The 15,649-nt window shown below is 36.6% G+C and overlaps 1 protein-coding gene across 1 annotated transcript in view; it reads right to left on the bottom strand.

Moving 5' to 3' along the window:
• STAG1 (STAG1 cohesin complex component) overlaps nucleotides 1–15,649 on the bottom strand; it is a 503,309-nt gene that overhangs the window by 24,593 nt on the left and 463,067 nt on the right. The window contains exon 23 of the mRNA XM_055413256.2: nucleotides 1,015–1,107. Coding sequence (XP_055269231.1) covers nucleotides 1,015–1,107 — 93 coding nt within the window. The remainder of the gene's footprint in view (nucleotides 1–1,014; nucleotides 1,108–15,649) is intronic.

Below are 15,649 nucleotides of genomic sequence, written 5' to 3'. Positions count from 1 at the left end.
ATGATGCAGAAACACTGAATTTCTGACTTAAATGTCCTGAGTTAGGTACTTTTAGATAGCACTGGTCAAGTTCAGAAGATTTAGAGAATAAGGTTTAGGAAAGATAATCTGTGTTCCCATTTTAAGCTAGATGCTGATAATAAAGAAGAGACCTGTGATACCCTATTTATAAGATGAGATAGCACAGGGTAAGTACTATTGTATTCTTTAACTAGATATAGACTCTCTCCAGTTGAACATCATAATAAAAAAACAGCATGGAAAAGATATATCTTTTTTTTTTTTTTAAATAGAAGCTCTTCCTAGTAGAACAGTTTTAGTTTACAAAATCACTTTTTGAAAATGGTATTTGCTTGGGCTTCACTTTGACCGTCTTTGGTCTACACCCCTTGCGAAGGGGTGAGAAGTCTGTTGGCCCAATGGAATATGCCTATCAGCACCCCAACTTTAAATCTCTGTCCAGGGACAGGGATTCAGGAACTCCCTGCCCTTACAGACTGGATTCTGCTACGAGGGGCTGCATAGGCATCCTTCTGAGACACAAGGCATCTCCAGTGTGTACTCCTAGGCCCCAGGATAGTTAAGGAACTACTAGTTTAAGGAAGTGATGCTGATAGTATGGATATGTGGGCTAAACTGTTCACATGCATATGTGAGAAGTTCTATGTGGCGTGGGAAAGAGCTGAAGGTACGATGAGAAGAAAGAGGACACTAAGCCAGCTCCCATTCTGGTACAGAATCCTCAGGTTCTGGTATAGAATTCATAAGAATCAAGAATTCTAAATTTAAACCTGACCTCACTTGCCAAGGTACAAAGATGTATAACTAGTTTGTTAGCTTACTTTATAACTTAAATATTTAGACATCTATACTCTTGTCCCAGGTCCCATAAGGTAAACTACATGCTAAGAACTGCCATAAAAAATTACATCTTAAAAAAATTTACATCTTCTTATGCTTCTTCAACACATTTGAGTTATTTATATTGAGAGCTCTTAACTGACAATCTCTTACCTGTTCCTTCACTGGAGTATTAACATTAGATAGGCACTGCTGGCAAACAGCCAGAAAGGACTTCACTGTTTTCCTCAATACCAACAAGTCCTCCTGTAAGACACAAATTTGCAAGCATGAATTACAGTATTCTTGAAAACTGAAGAAACAATAAATGGAAAATAGCCAAACTAGTTTATGGTTAAGGAAATTCATAAAACCAAATTTATCACTGGGAACCAAATCATAATTTCCTAGTTATCCTAATGGAAGGGGCAGTGAAACTGATAATCTCAAATACTCTGTTCAATTTCACTTTGGAATGCTCAGTATGATTTCCTCCAACATATTTCCTTTATAAATATGGTTTACTTGGGCTGGTATTAAAATTGATAGTCATTCCTATAACAAATACTAGATGTAGTAAAATAAGGAAGTGCAGCAGCATTCTGAAAAAAAAACCAATTAAGCAATAAACATGTACTGAATTTTTCCCATATTCTCAGCACTCTGCAAAATGTCAAGGAGAAGAGATAACTTTAAAATAGTGTACATGTCCTCAAAGAGTTAATATTTTAGCAGGGAGTTAGACCAATCATAGAGTAACTAATTAATTTTTTGGTATCAATTCTAACTGTAGCAGACAGACGTGGCTGAGTTGGAGGTAGCTTCATAGAAAAATGAGCTTTAGTCCAAGATTGGATAGGTGAATAGGATTTAATCAGATGGCCATATTACAATATTCAACATGAAACACTAGAAAACTATAAAAGGAAATTTAAATTTATCAAGTCGTTATAAAGTGCCAGGCACTGGTAAGAGGGCTGTTGTATAATTTAATATTTATATTGATTATAAGTAGTAGTTATTATTAGCAAAGATTGAAAGCAGGACTGTCTGATATCAGAGCCCACATTCTTTTCACTGACTAATGAGCAAGATGCATGCAGATAAGTCAGTATTATATTTATATTTAAGATAGTAATGAAGAATAATTAAATGAGCTTAGGCTGGTATAGAAATCACTTTTAAAAAGTATTCTATGAAACCAAGATTCTTTAAGCTTTTCTATTTTGCCTAGTTGACAGTACTTATTCCTTTTTGGAATCTTCACATCCCAAATAATGATACTTCAAAAATTACATATATTTCCTTTTGCTAAAATGAGTGCAGTATTTAGAAGGAATAAGACCCTCTTGTGCAGAGTAGTAAAAAGGACACTGTCTCCAGAACCTTTAATGTTCCTATAGATTAACATCCAACAATCAAACCTCGACATTCCCTGATCTTTAATTTCAAAGACTCACAAAGCATTAGGGGAAAGAGACAAGAGAATAGGCAGTAACAAAAGAATGTAAGGAGTCCTTACATTGGAAAACTTAACCCAGAGTCAAGAGCAGTCACAGCAGGGTTGCCAAAGAAGAGTTCTGAACAACTGAAAATCATCGACCTATAAGGAAAGGTGTTCCAGAGGGCACAGAATGTTCAAAAGCCTGGAGGTGCTTTTGAGAGACTACTGTTAATTTATTGCAGTTGGGGGTGCAAATAGGAGAGTGGTGAGAGAAAACTGAAGAGAAAGAGGACCCATTTCCATTTAAATAGAATACAATTTAAAATGCCATGTTAAATTATTTGGCTATTATCCTGTCAGCAATAAGGAGCTAATGAATAAGGATTTTTATCATGAAGTTGCTAAAAATTTATGCTAAGGAATCATACTCTAAGGGAGAAAGATGTAAAATAATAAATAAAGTCTTAATGGTTCATTGGAAGGACTGATGCTAAAGCTGAAACTCCAATACTTTGGCCACCTCATGCGACGAGTTGACTCACTGGAAAAGAGTCTGATGCTAGCAGGGATTGGGGGCGGGAGGAGAAGGGGATGGCAGAGGATGAGGTGGCTGGATGGCATCACCGACTCAATGGACATGAGTTTGAGTGAACTTCGGGAGTTGGTGATGGACAGGGAGGCCTGGCGTGCTGTGATTCATGGGGTCGCAAAGAGTCGGACACGACTGAGCGACTGAACTGAACTGAATAGTATTAATAATAATTAGTCTTCTCTTGAGGGTTTATTATGTACCAAATGCTGTGTTCTAAGGGGAATGGTGAAGAGCAAGGAAGCTGCCATGCTGCAGTTCATGGAGTTGTAAAGAGTCGAACTGGCAACTGAATGAACGACAATGAATGGGCATAAATTTTTATTTAAGTCTCACAATCACCCTATGAAGTGATTAATATGCCTGTATTACAGAGGAGGAAACTGAGGTTCAAAGCACCTATAGATTCTAAGTGATAGAGTAAGGATCCATACCTAGTGCCATAGGACTCTAAAGCCTATGCTTCTAACCATCATCCTACAGTTCATCATATATTAACAGACACCACAGGAATAATGTGAAAATAAAATATTGGGCCTAAAAATAAAATGTCGGTAAAGATGTCAACAGAGTGTAGAGAAATTAAAGCAGAATTGATAGCATTTAGGAGCTAACAGGAACAGAGGATGTTGATGTGACTCCTAATTTCTAGGCAGTTGCCTACTAGATAGATTATGGTATAAGTCACCAAGATAGTTAATACAGGAACAAATGCTAAGGTAACAAGTTTGGCTTTAGGGATGCTGATCTGCAAACCCTGAAAGATATCGTTCAGTAGTGAGAATAGGAAAAAGGAGACCAAAATGGCGGGGGCTAAAAGACAAGGAAGGGAAAAGCCTGTGAAAATAGAACAAACGGAGAGAGGACCTTAGGTAAAACAAACAGCCCTCTAGGCTAGCCCAATTTACATAGGCCAGGTTCAGGGGGAGGAGAGAAAACATAAAGAGAGGAGCCAAAATTGAGCCTTGGGCTTTCCTTTTCTTGTCTTTTGGGTTGGACTGCCCTCACACCTTGAGGATGTATTTTCCTTTGCTTGCCAATAAAACTGAGCTATAACACTGGTCCATCCATCACTTCAAATTTTTACTGCGACTGAGGAAATTACATGGGGAATGCTTAAAATTCTCCAAGACAGGCTTCAGCAATACGTGAACCGTGAACTTCCAGATGTTCAAGCTGGTTTTTAGAAAAGGCAGAGGAACCAGAGATCAAATGGCCAACATCCGCTGGATCATGGAGAAAGCAGGAGAGTTCCAGAAAAATATCTATTTCTGCTTTATCGACTACGCCAAAGCCTTTGACTGTGTGGATCACAATAAACTCCGGAAAATTCGGAAAGAGATGGACATACCAGACCACCTGACCTGCCTCTTGAGAAACCTGTATGCAGGTCAGGAAGCAACAGTTAGAACTGGACATGGAACAACAGACTGGTTCCAAATAGGAAAAGGGGTATGTCAGGCTGTATATTGTCACCCTGCTTATTTAACTTATATGCAGAGTACATCATGAGAAACGGTGGGCTGGAGGAAGCAGAAGCTGGAATCAAGATTTCCGGGAGAAATATCCTCAGATATGCAGATGACACCACCCTTATGGCAGAAAGTGAAGAAGAACTAAAGAGCCTCTTGATGAAAGTGAAAGAGGAGAGTGAAAAAGGTTGGCTTAAATCTCAACATTCAGAAAACTAAGATCATGGCATCCAATCCCTTCACTTCATGGCAAATAGATGGGGAAACAGTGGAAACAGTGTCAGACTTTATTTTTTTGTCTCCAGAATCACTGCAGATGGTGATTACAGCCATGAAATTAAAAGACGCTTACTCCTTGGAAGGAAAGTTATGACTAACCTAGACAGCATATTAAAAAGTAGAGACATTACTTTGTCAACAAAGGTCCGTCTAGTCAAGGCTATGGTTTTTCCAGTGGTCATGTATGGATGTGAATGTTGGACTATAAAGAAAGCTGAGCACAGAAGAATTGATGCTTTTGAACTGTGGTGTTGGAGAAGACTCTTGAGAGTCCGTTGGACTGCAAGGAGATCCAACCAGTCCATCCTAAAAGAGACCAGTCCTGGGTGTTCATTGGAAGGACTGATGTTGAAGCTTAAACTCCAATACTCTGGCCACCTGATGCGAAGAGTTGACTCATTTGAAAAGACCCTGATGCTGGGAAAGATTGAGGGCAGGAGAAGAAGGGGATGACAGAGGATGAGATGGTTGGATGGCATCGGCAACTCAATGAACACGGGTTTGGGTGGACTCTGGGAGTTGGTGATGGACAGGGAGGCTTGGCGTGCTGTGGTTCACGGGGTCACAAAGAGTTGGACACGACTGAGCAACTGAATGGAACTGTAACACTGGTCTGCCCACTGCTTCCAATTTTTGTTGCGGTGAGACAGAACCGAGGAAACTACAGTCCCCTGACAATATCCTACTAAAAATGTCTAATAGGCAGCTGGATGAGTTCAAAGTCCACAGTTAAAAAATCTGAGAAAGAAGAGATTTGGGAGCCCTCAGCATTTAGAATCAATGGAAGCAGATGAGACCGTTAAAAAGAGAATATGTAAATAGGGCTGACAAAAGTACCCTGGGGAACACCAAAACGTAACAGATGGAGAAGAAAGAAAAGCATATGAAGAAATCTAAGAAATAGTCTGAGGAGTAGGAACAAAATCAGAATATGGCATTCCAGAGGAAAGAAAAGGAAACATTTAAAAATGAGTAGAATTGAGACTTCGCTGGTGGTCCAGTGCTTAAGAATACACCTTGAGCACTGTACCTTATATAAATCACTGCAGGGGATGTGAATTTGATCCCTGGTCAGGGAACTTGGATCCCATAGGCTGCAGGGAAACTAAGCCTCGTACCACAACTTAAGACAAGCCTAAGCACCACAACAAAAGATCCTGTGTGCTGGACTGAAGATCCCCCATATTGCAATGAAGATCGCACCTGCTGAAACTAATACCCAATACAGCTAAAAAATAAATAAATAAAAATATTAAACAGCAATAATGAATGGAATAGTTAAATGATGACAAATGTCACCAAGAAAAAAGAAAAGGACTTGAAAGTGTTGCAAGAATAAAGCAACAATGTTATGAGTGACCTCAGGGAGCACACATTCAAAGGGATTGTTGTTTAGTTGCTAAGTTGTGTTCAACTCTTTTGTGACTCTGTGGACTGCAGCACACCAGACTCTCTCCATGGGATTTCCCAGGCGAGAATACTGAAGTGGGTTGCCATTTCCTTTTCCAGGGGATCTTCTGACCCAGGACTCAAACCTGTTTCTCCTGCATTTACCACTGAGCCACCAGGAAAACTCTTCAAAATAATTTCGTTGTTGTTGTTCAGTTGCTAAGTGGTGTTTGACTCTTTGCGACCCCATGGACTGCAGCATGCGAGGCTTCATTGTCCTTCACTATCTCCTGGAGTTTGCTCAAATTCATGTCCATTGAGTCGGTGATGCTATCTAACCATCACCTGTCGTCCCCTTCTCCTGCTGCCCTCAATGTTTCCCAGCATCAGGGTCTTTTCCAATGAGTAGGCTCTTTGCATCATGTGGCCAAAGTACTGGAGCTTCAGCTTCAGCATCAGTCCTTCCAATGACTATTCAAAATTGATTTCCTTTAAGATTGACTGGTTTGATCTCCCTGCAGTCCAAGAGACTGTCAAGAGTCTTCTCCAGCATTACAATTCGAAGGGATCGATTCTTCCCATGTGGCATGAGAAGTAAAGAATCTGCCTGCCAATCCAGGAGTCACAAGAGATGCAGGTTCTCTCCTTGGGTCCGAAAGATCCCCTGGAGTAGGAAATGGTAACCCACTCCATTATTCTTGCTTGGAAAATCCCATGGATAGAGAAGCTTGGCAAGCTACAGTCCATAGGCTCACAAAGAGTCGGACATGACCAAGCACACACACTCATTCAAAGGAATTAAAAGGGCTTAATACTGCAATGGTAGAAAGGATAAGAAAGCAAGCAACTCTTTCAAAAAAGTCTGACTGTAAAGAGTGAGAGAAAAATCGGACAGCTACTAGAGAGGTCATTGGGGGTCTTTTGTTGTCCTTTTCAATAGAAAAGATTTGAGAATGTTTGCTGAATAAATAACTGAAAGAAAAACAAAATGCAGGCCATGCTATGGACCAGTTTAGACCTTAGAGAAACTGTATCTCAGTATTACAGATTTAAAAAAAATCTATAAACAAAAGCATTGAAATATGTATTCTCTGAGGTTCTATGGCATTCTGTGATTCTGCAGAATTAATCTAGGCACTCAAATGAGAACATACAGGTGCTAACTGGTAAACCTAGTATTCAAAGGATGAATGTTCACTGTTCCTGCTGGTACCTAGAACAGTGTTTGGCACATGGGCAGATGTTTAGTAAATACTTGCTGAATGATATCCAAGTACATATAAAACAGACAGCACAATCCAAGGGACAAATAAATGTGTTCATTTTACTACACAATAGTTAAAAATGAAGGTAGGAGGCATTAATGCTCCTTTATTCCCTTAAATTTCATGGTTACTGTGCAGTTTGAAGCAGTCTAGGGAATCAGCTATTGCTGGAGTTGGAGACAAAAGATTCCTTTAAAGGTCAATCATAAAGCAGATGTGCCTTATATAAAATGATTACTTGCCAATCCATCTGAGAAGTTGTAAATTTAACATCACAACTAGGTAAGCAACCTACAGATTGCTTACTAATCAGCAGTAGCATTTTAAGAATGTGGAAATGGAAAGCAACTAAGGAAATAGAAGCTTTATTTAGCAGTAGTTTAGCACAGATTGGGATAGAACTTCAGCATTCAGTGCTCAAGAAAGTTAACTTAATTGTAATCAGTTAGAACCTACTGAGAGAAGTCTAAGTACCAATAATTTTAGGTAAACAGGTACAGATACTGTATATTTAACAGAGGTAGCTAACCTCAAATTGTAAATTCCTCTGAATAGCTGAGAACAAAATTTTAGTTCTTTTGGATTTCAGAACACTGTGCTTTATTTATTCATCCTATAATTTTCCTACAAACCTCATTATGCCAGCATCTCACACTACATAAAGTTAACATCTATTGGCAGTTACTGTGTACTAAGCACTAATCTAAGCTTCTCACATATTAATTCAACTGTGACGGGTATAGACATTATTACTTTGATTCTACAAATGAAGAAACAGGCTCAGAAATGTTAAACGCAGACCCAAAGACAGAGTTAGTAAGTGAGGTAGTAAATTAACCAGAACAGTTTGCTTCCAGAGTCTAAAGTCTTAACCATTTTGCTATATAGTGACTTTCTATAATGCAGGAAAATTAATCTACTGAAGAAACAGGCAGCATTATGGAGGTAAGAAATATGAAACTCAAATTACTCAAATAAACTTATATATAAACAAAAACTCAGGTCAACCCAAAAGACACTGAAAAAGAACAACACATGAGCTAACTTATCTGTAATAGACTGTAATTTTAAGTGACTAAAATTTTTAGGGAATGCCTCTAACACTCTGAACATGACGGAATTCTATTTAAATTCTTTCTAGCCAGAGTACCTGCATTATAGTGATAAAAAGTGAAGCTAGAGTTAGAATAGTAATTTCTTCTCTCAGTCCATATAAGAGAATGTAGACTAAGAATACAGTGCTTCCTTATAAATGCTTTTCCCTAGATGAAACCAGTATTTTCTCTTATTTTCAGAAAGCAGCTTGGGGTTAAGAGCACTTTTCCTAAAGTAGTTATGGAAAGGAATTCAAAAGGGTCAAGTGAGAAGATGATACTGAGATTTAAATTAGAATATCTTGGCTATGTTCTTTTGTATGCATTTTGCAAGTTGCTTCACTAAGAGAAGCTTTTGCTTCCCTGTAGATTTAGTGGAACCAAGAATTAAAAGACTGAAACCCAATATGCTCAAATGTGAAAGGGCTAAAAGCGCTTTGGTTTTTCAGTGATTTATTGTTAAAAATAAAAGAAATCTCTCTTAATGAACTAACATGATGTTTTGAAAATATACCCTAGTCAGCAAAATCTCAACAAAGAAGAGCCCCAAATAAGGCTGGCACAATTAAGATGGTGAATTTATCATATAAACTATATTAGAAATTTTCTCAAAGGTACAAAGATTCAAACTTGACTTCCCCTAACATCTTGGGAAGAAAAAATGCAGATTTTCCTTTAAGAGCCAAGTATCTCAATATGATTATAGTCAGTGAGGAAAGATAAGGGTTTAATTCCTAAACACACAAAACATGCAGATCTTGACAGATTTTTTTTTTTTTTGTCATACCACAGGGCACGTGGGATCTTAATTCCCTGACCATGGATCAAACCTGCACCCCCTGCATTGGGAGGCAAAGTCTTATCCACTGAACTCCCTGGAAGACCCAAACAGGCAGATTTAAATGGGTGATTTCCTTTCATTTTTGCATCATAATTGTATGTGTCTACAGGAAGATTACATTTGGCTCTCCTTTTATCCACAACTATGAAATACCATTTAGATAATCATAGTAACTGAAGCCATGGAAAAACTAGCAATAAATATCTAAAACTAGTTCAACATTATCTGACAATTGTACATTTTCAGAGTATGCAGAAGTAAAACATGGGAAGTTGTGAAATAAGGACATAGATCAGGCCAAAGATCTTAGAATATGAGAATAAAGCCTGTTAAGAATTTAGTGAAACATTTTTGTGATTAAAAAATGGGGCACGAAACTAAGCTAGTTAAAAACAAGACCAAGGGGTTATTATACTAGGCCAGGTACTGGCAAACCTTTTGGGTAAAGGGTCAGATAATAAATATTTTAGGGTTTGTGGGTCATAATGTCTCTGTTACAACTACTTAACTGCCTTTGGAGCAAGAAAGCAGCACATAAATGAATGAGCATTATTGTGTTCCATTAAAACGTTCCTTACAAAAACAGGTGTATAGTCAGATCTGCCCCATGGGCTATAGTTTGTCTAGTCTGTATTGGGCTACAAAGCTCTTTGGACATATAAACTGTATTATACTTTTATGCACTTAGCATCATTACTAACATAAGGTTCATTAAATTATTTTTCAGCTCAACTAACTCATTATCCATAGTAAATATGACAGAAACATATTTAACTAGGTAATTTATTCACTTGGGACACATCAGTGGGCAAGAGACAAAAGCCTCACCATTGCTGTAGGGTAAACCCTATGGAATATCTTTGAAACTGCTTTCATGCACGAGTAACTGCTACTAGCTTCTCTTCTGAAGATAATGAGAGTGTGCCAATTTTGTGAATATACAGTAAAATACTGGATTTTAAAACCCCAAATGTAATACCTAGTTTTCAGTGTTGCTTTACTTCGTGATCTGAATCCCCACCTGCTGACTCCTGCCATTGCCTCAAGGGTAATCCACTTGATCTAGGAACCCTTAAGCTGCCTACTGTAGTTCCAAAACATCTTCTGATTTCTCTTTTCTGTGGTGTACAAAGATGCAGGAAGCTAAAGGAGGAGTCAGTGCGACAGGGGGAAAGTAGTGTCTGTTAGGAGCAAAGCGAGAGATGTGAATTCTCAAATTTTTCAAAATACAGATGGAGGACAAAATCTACCACGCTATATTCCAAACCTACACTAGACACTGAACATAACTTTATATAGCAGTTCATTTGGCATTAATTTTTGGTTTTTGCAGGGGAGAAGATTAGGAAAGCACAGGCTAGGACTGCAATTTAATGCAATCAAAGCAACAGTTATTGCTGATTAAAACATTTCTTTTAATTTAATCTTCCCAACAACCCTATCCAGCGATGAATATCACTTATTAGGAAACTAAAGTTCAAATGTGAAGTAATTTGTATACCTTTGTCACAGGTGATAAGAAATGGAGCCAAACTTCAAACTCAATTTAACGACAAAGGCCATGTTTCAACACAAAAAATGCTGGAAAGATATCCTATTTAAAAACTGAAAGTTTCCTATATATATATAAATTGGGTCAGCAAGAAGAAATCATTTAAACACATACCTAGTAATTACAAATGGCCACTGGAAAAAACATTTTCAAAATAAAAAACCTACTGCAGAAAGGAAAAGTGATTATCACTCAGGGAATATTAAATAATATAAAATACTTACATTCTTTTATTCAAATAAATGGCCTGACAGAAAAGTAAACTTCCTTTATCATTAATTTTGGTGGAGAAAGATCTCCAATTTCTGTACTGAAGAGTGGGAAGTGTTATGCTTTGTTTAAATATTATTTAAAAAAAAAATCTGGCCACACCACACAGCATTAAATATTGTTAACATTGCTTTCAGCCTCTAATAAACTCAGTTAAAACACATTTTTACATTATAATAATGGTTATTTAGAATAGATCTTCTCAGTCCTAGCTCATTGCTTAGATCCTGGGGTATTAAATAAATTAGGAGTTAAGAGTATTTATAAAGCGGTACTTTAAAGACCACTGTCCCTGTGCAAGTAAAAACAGCATCCAAATGGACAGGCTAGTGAAGCTGAGGAAGCCTTATGCTGTCCCTCAAGGGGTGGGAAGGCATTCCTTACCAGAAAGCAAGCTCCAAAAAGTAGAGGCCCAGGAACAGGGTTGCAAACACAGCATGGAATTCTTAATAAGATGTTGGAATCGTGAATTGTACATTCCTCTCTAAGTTGAACATATTTACTTCTGATTTCCAGAAATTTTTAGAATGTTAAAGTTGGATAAAATTTTGGACAAGCTGGGAGTTTAGTATAAACAGCCATCTACTTATGTATTCCAAATTAAAAAAAAAAATAACACCTCCAGGAGCTGAAAAAGAAAGTATAAAACAAGTCCCAGATCTTTCCCTCCTAACTTTCCTAGACCAGCCAATCAGGCACTTGAGACTGGACACAATATTAATAGAAACAAAGCTATCAAAAAATCACTCTGAAGTCATGGACCAGTCAAAAGAAAAGGCTTAAAACTAAAACCAAGTAGATAGTTATTGAGGATACACTTCTTAAGAAATAAAAAGGTAGGGGAGGGGAGATCTAGAAAAGAATGAAGCAAAATAGTTGTATACTTTGTTCCTAGAGGGATAGGTACTGTTGCCAGCTGTTGGCCTCATTGCCTTCCCCTTCAAAGCAGTGAACTCTGCAGACTGAGGTGTATTATCTGTATTTTGTTATTTTAAGAGTTAGGCGGCAAGGACCTGAGTGAGCTATCTCTTTCTTATTCACAGATATTAATACTCTATAGGACTTGGAAGGGAGAGCAAGAGGTCTAGAAACAAGACTGTGGATTTTTATACACAGCAAGGTTAAACATTTCTCCTCATGGGGCTTGGCCACCATCAGTCCCATCTTTACCTTAACTGTTTGGAGGTAAACAAGTTGAAATTTGCAGAGGAGAACCTTCAGTCAAGAGTGTAATGGAGGAACAAATTTCGAAATAAACATGCTATACTTCTCAGTAATAATTTGACTTGTAGCTCCCTGAGGGGTGTAGATTTTCTTTAATTTGAAGAATTAAGGATAAAGCCTGGGTCCAGAATACAGGGATGTTTCCCCCAGGCCATTCCTACTACTGTCTAGAATAGAAACATGCAGGGTAAGGCAGAGAGCACTACAAATTTAAGACTACAGAGAGTAGGACAGCTCCTCTCGGGAGGAAAGAAAAATTGAGGATAAATTCTAGATCCCCAGGCCAAAAAAGGCAACAGGGGCATGAGTTCAGCCCTAACACTTATTTACCTGGCTCTTTAAATGTCTCTGTATATGTCCAGAAGGAGCTGAAGGAAGAAGTGGGTTTTCTGCTACAGAGAAGAGCAACTGAAGGCTGCTTCTACAGGACCAGCACTAGGGGGCACTGGAGCAAAGAATACTGAGCATGACCTGTGAGACTGCCAAAGAGCTTCAACTCTGGAAATTAGGGGACAGAGGAAATAAGCATTGGTGAAACCCAGTGGACTTCCATTTCAAATAAAGATCTAATCCTGTTCTTGACACAGTCCTCTCATATACTTCATTTTATAGAATACTGTTCACTGTTAAGTTATAATTTGAATTTCAACTTCAAACATAACTACCATTCATAATCCCCCAAATGACAGTGTTCATGACAACAAAGAAAGAAGAAAAGTAAATTTTAGAAAGTACTCGCTAAAGAACAATTTGGCAATGTGTATTAAGCCTTAATACAATCTTTGACCAAGCAATTCCATTTCCAAGAATGTAAGATGAAAAAATGCAAAACACAGAACAAACTTTTGCACCAGAATGTCCATCATAGAATTAATTTTATTACTTAAAATGTGTAAACAATCTAAATATCCAAGAGAGCAGTAAAATAAATTATAAGCTACACTATGTTCTATCATGCATACATTAAAATATTGTCTATAAACATTCAATACCTGAAGAATATGTTATGTTAATTGAAGAGACACAAAATTATAAATACATCATAATCTTAATAAGACTGAAAAGTATGTAAGAAAAAGTACTGAAAGAAAATACATCAAAATATTAACAGGTAGTAAGATTTGGAAATTTCATTTTATGTATATAGTTTTTATAATGAACACGTAAGTAAGAAAACTCAAATTTATGAAAACCATTCTACCTTATATTTTACACCAAAACCAAACATGCATAATTTATTAAAATTATGAGAGACATTTTCAGAGGTTTAAATGAATTTCTATAAATATAACAAAAATGAGCAGAGAAAAACAGCATTCAGGTGGCCAGCTCCTCACTAAATAAATGGCTCATTCGATATTAACAGTTATTCAACAATAAAAAAAAAATTAATTCATGCCTTAAGACTTTCATGTTACCTCTACAAAATCAATATTACAAATGTTAAATATATAGACCCAAAAGGTTTGCTGTATTACATTTAAATTTCAGGAAACAAATTAAAGGGGGAAAAAAAAGGACAGAGAATTTCAGGTGCATCATTAGCAAAGTTTTCCATATACTTTAATTAAGCCACTGACACTATAAACTGAGCCATTTAAAAATAATGGTAACTTCTCAAGAAAGCTTTGGTACATATACACAATGGAGTATTACTCAGCCATTAAAAAGAATGCATTTGAATCAGTTCTAATGAGGTGGATGAAAATGGAGCCTATTATACAGAGTGAAGTAAGCCAGAAAGAAAAACACCAATACAGTATACTAACTCATATATATGGAATTTAGAAAGATGGTAATGATAACCCTGTATATGAGACAGCAAAAGAGACACAGGTGTATAGAATAGTCTTTTGGACTCTGTGGAAGAGGGCAAGGGTGGCATGATTTGGGAGAATGGCATTGAAACATGTATATTATCATATGTGAAACAAATCACCTGTTCAGGTTCAACCCATGATACAGGATGCTCAGGGCTGGTGCATGGGGATGACCCAGAGGGAGGATAAGGGGAGGAGGGAGGTGGGAGGGTGGTTCAGGAAGGGGAACTCATGTACACCCAGGGCGGATTCATGTCAATGTATGGCAAAACCAACCAATATAATATTGTAAAATAATTAGCCTCCAATAAAAAATTAAAAAAAAATCATGGTAACTTCTCATTTAAATACCTTGAGGGATACAGAATGACCACAGAAAACTGCCATGTGTCATACTTTTTCAATATACAACTGACAACTGATATTGTTCAGTGAGGAAATCAACCAATGTGTCCTTAGAAAATTCGCTTTAAAAAAAAAACAACTACAACAAAACTCCTTAAAAAGTAGTTGTATTAAAAGCTTAATAATACAAGATTTTAAGGAATAGTAACAGAAAGACAGTATGTTGAGATTCAAAGAGATTTGTGCTGTGTGATTTTAGACAACTCTCAATTTTTGTTAAGTATTAGGTTCCTTTTCTGTAAAAATGGGATTATAATATCCACAGGATTAATAATCCACAGGATTACTAAGCAGATTTAATTAAATTAGAACATTTATATTGATTAATAACATGTAAAATATAAACAAGGCAAAAATAACAATGTCCCCTTATAGGTTTCATCAAATTATTTTAAAATTCCTTTATAGCTTTAATATTATATTTATAAACAACAGAAGAATGCTGTAACAGCAAATAAGATACAGAATATACTATGTACTTTTTGAGTATTCATCTAAGTCCAAAAACTCAGTGAGTTATTTATGATAAACCAAAACTTAAGATTAGAAGATGGAGAATCAAAAAATTTTCATAGTAGTAGTTTTTTAAAATTAATTTTTAAGATACTAATATTCACTTTAAATATCAACAACAAAAATAATCCCTCAAAAAGTATCAAAAGGTATAAATGGAAAAGTAAATTTCTCTCCTTATATCTGCCCCCAAAGAATTTCTACTTCCCAGAGGTAATCATTGTTAAGATTCTTGTATATTTATCCAAACATCTTCAGTATAGCAGTTTTTAACTTTAGCATAGGTTGTAGAATTCTAAAGCTAGAAAAGATTGGCGCACAACTATAAACTTCATAACAAAGTAACCTGAGACACAGATAAGTGATTTTTCGGTTGTTACTAGAATATGGAAAATGATAAAATGCTTTGATATAAATTATTTATTTTAAAATTATTAAGTGACTTGACTCAAGATTATTTTCATAACAATGATGTTGCTGAGTCTACACTTAGGAATTTGATACCTTATCAAGTGGGATGTTACTAATACAGATTCATGTATAACAAAGCTTATATATGTGACTCGTACATTTTCAAAGATATCCTATATCATATAGAGGATTAGAAAGTTTGACAATTCCTGATCTTATTATTATAAATAAGAATCATTAA

Source organism: Moschus berezovskii, chromosome 1 (genome assembly GCF_049115385.1).
Source record: "Moschus berezovskii isolate FMDL1 chromosome 1, NW_MosBer_1.0, whole genome shotgun sequence".
NCBI classification, from domain to species: domain Eukaryota; kingdom Metazoa; phylum Chordata; class Mammalia; order Artiodactyla; family Moschidae; genus Moschus; species Moschus berezovskii.
Note: the sequence above shows the minus strand (reverse complement) of the source record. Positions and strands in the feature narration are given on the sequence as shown.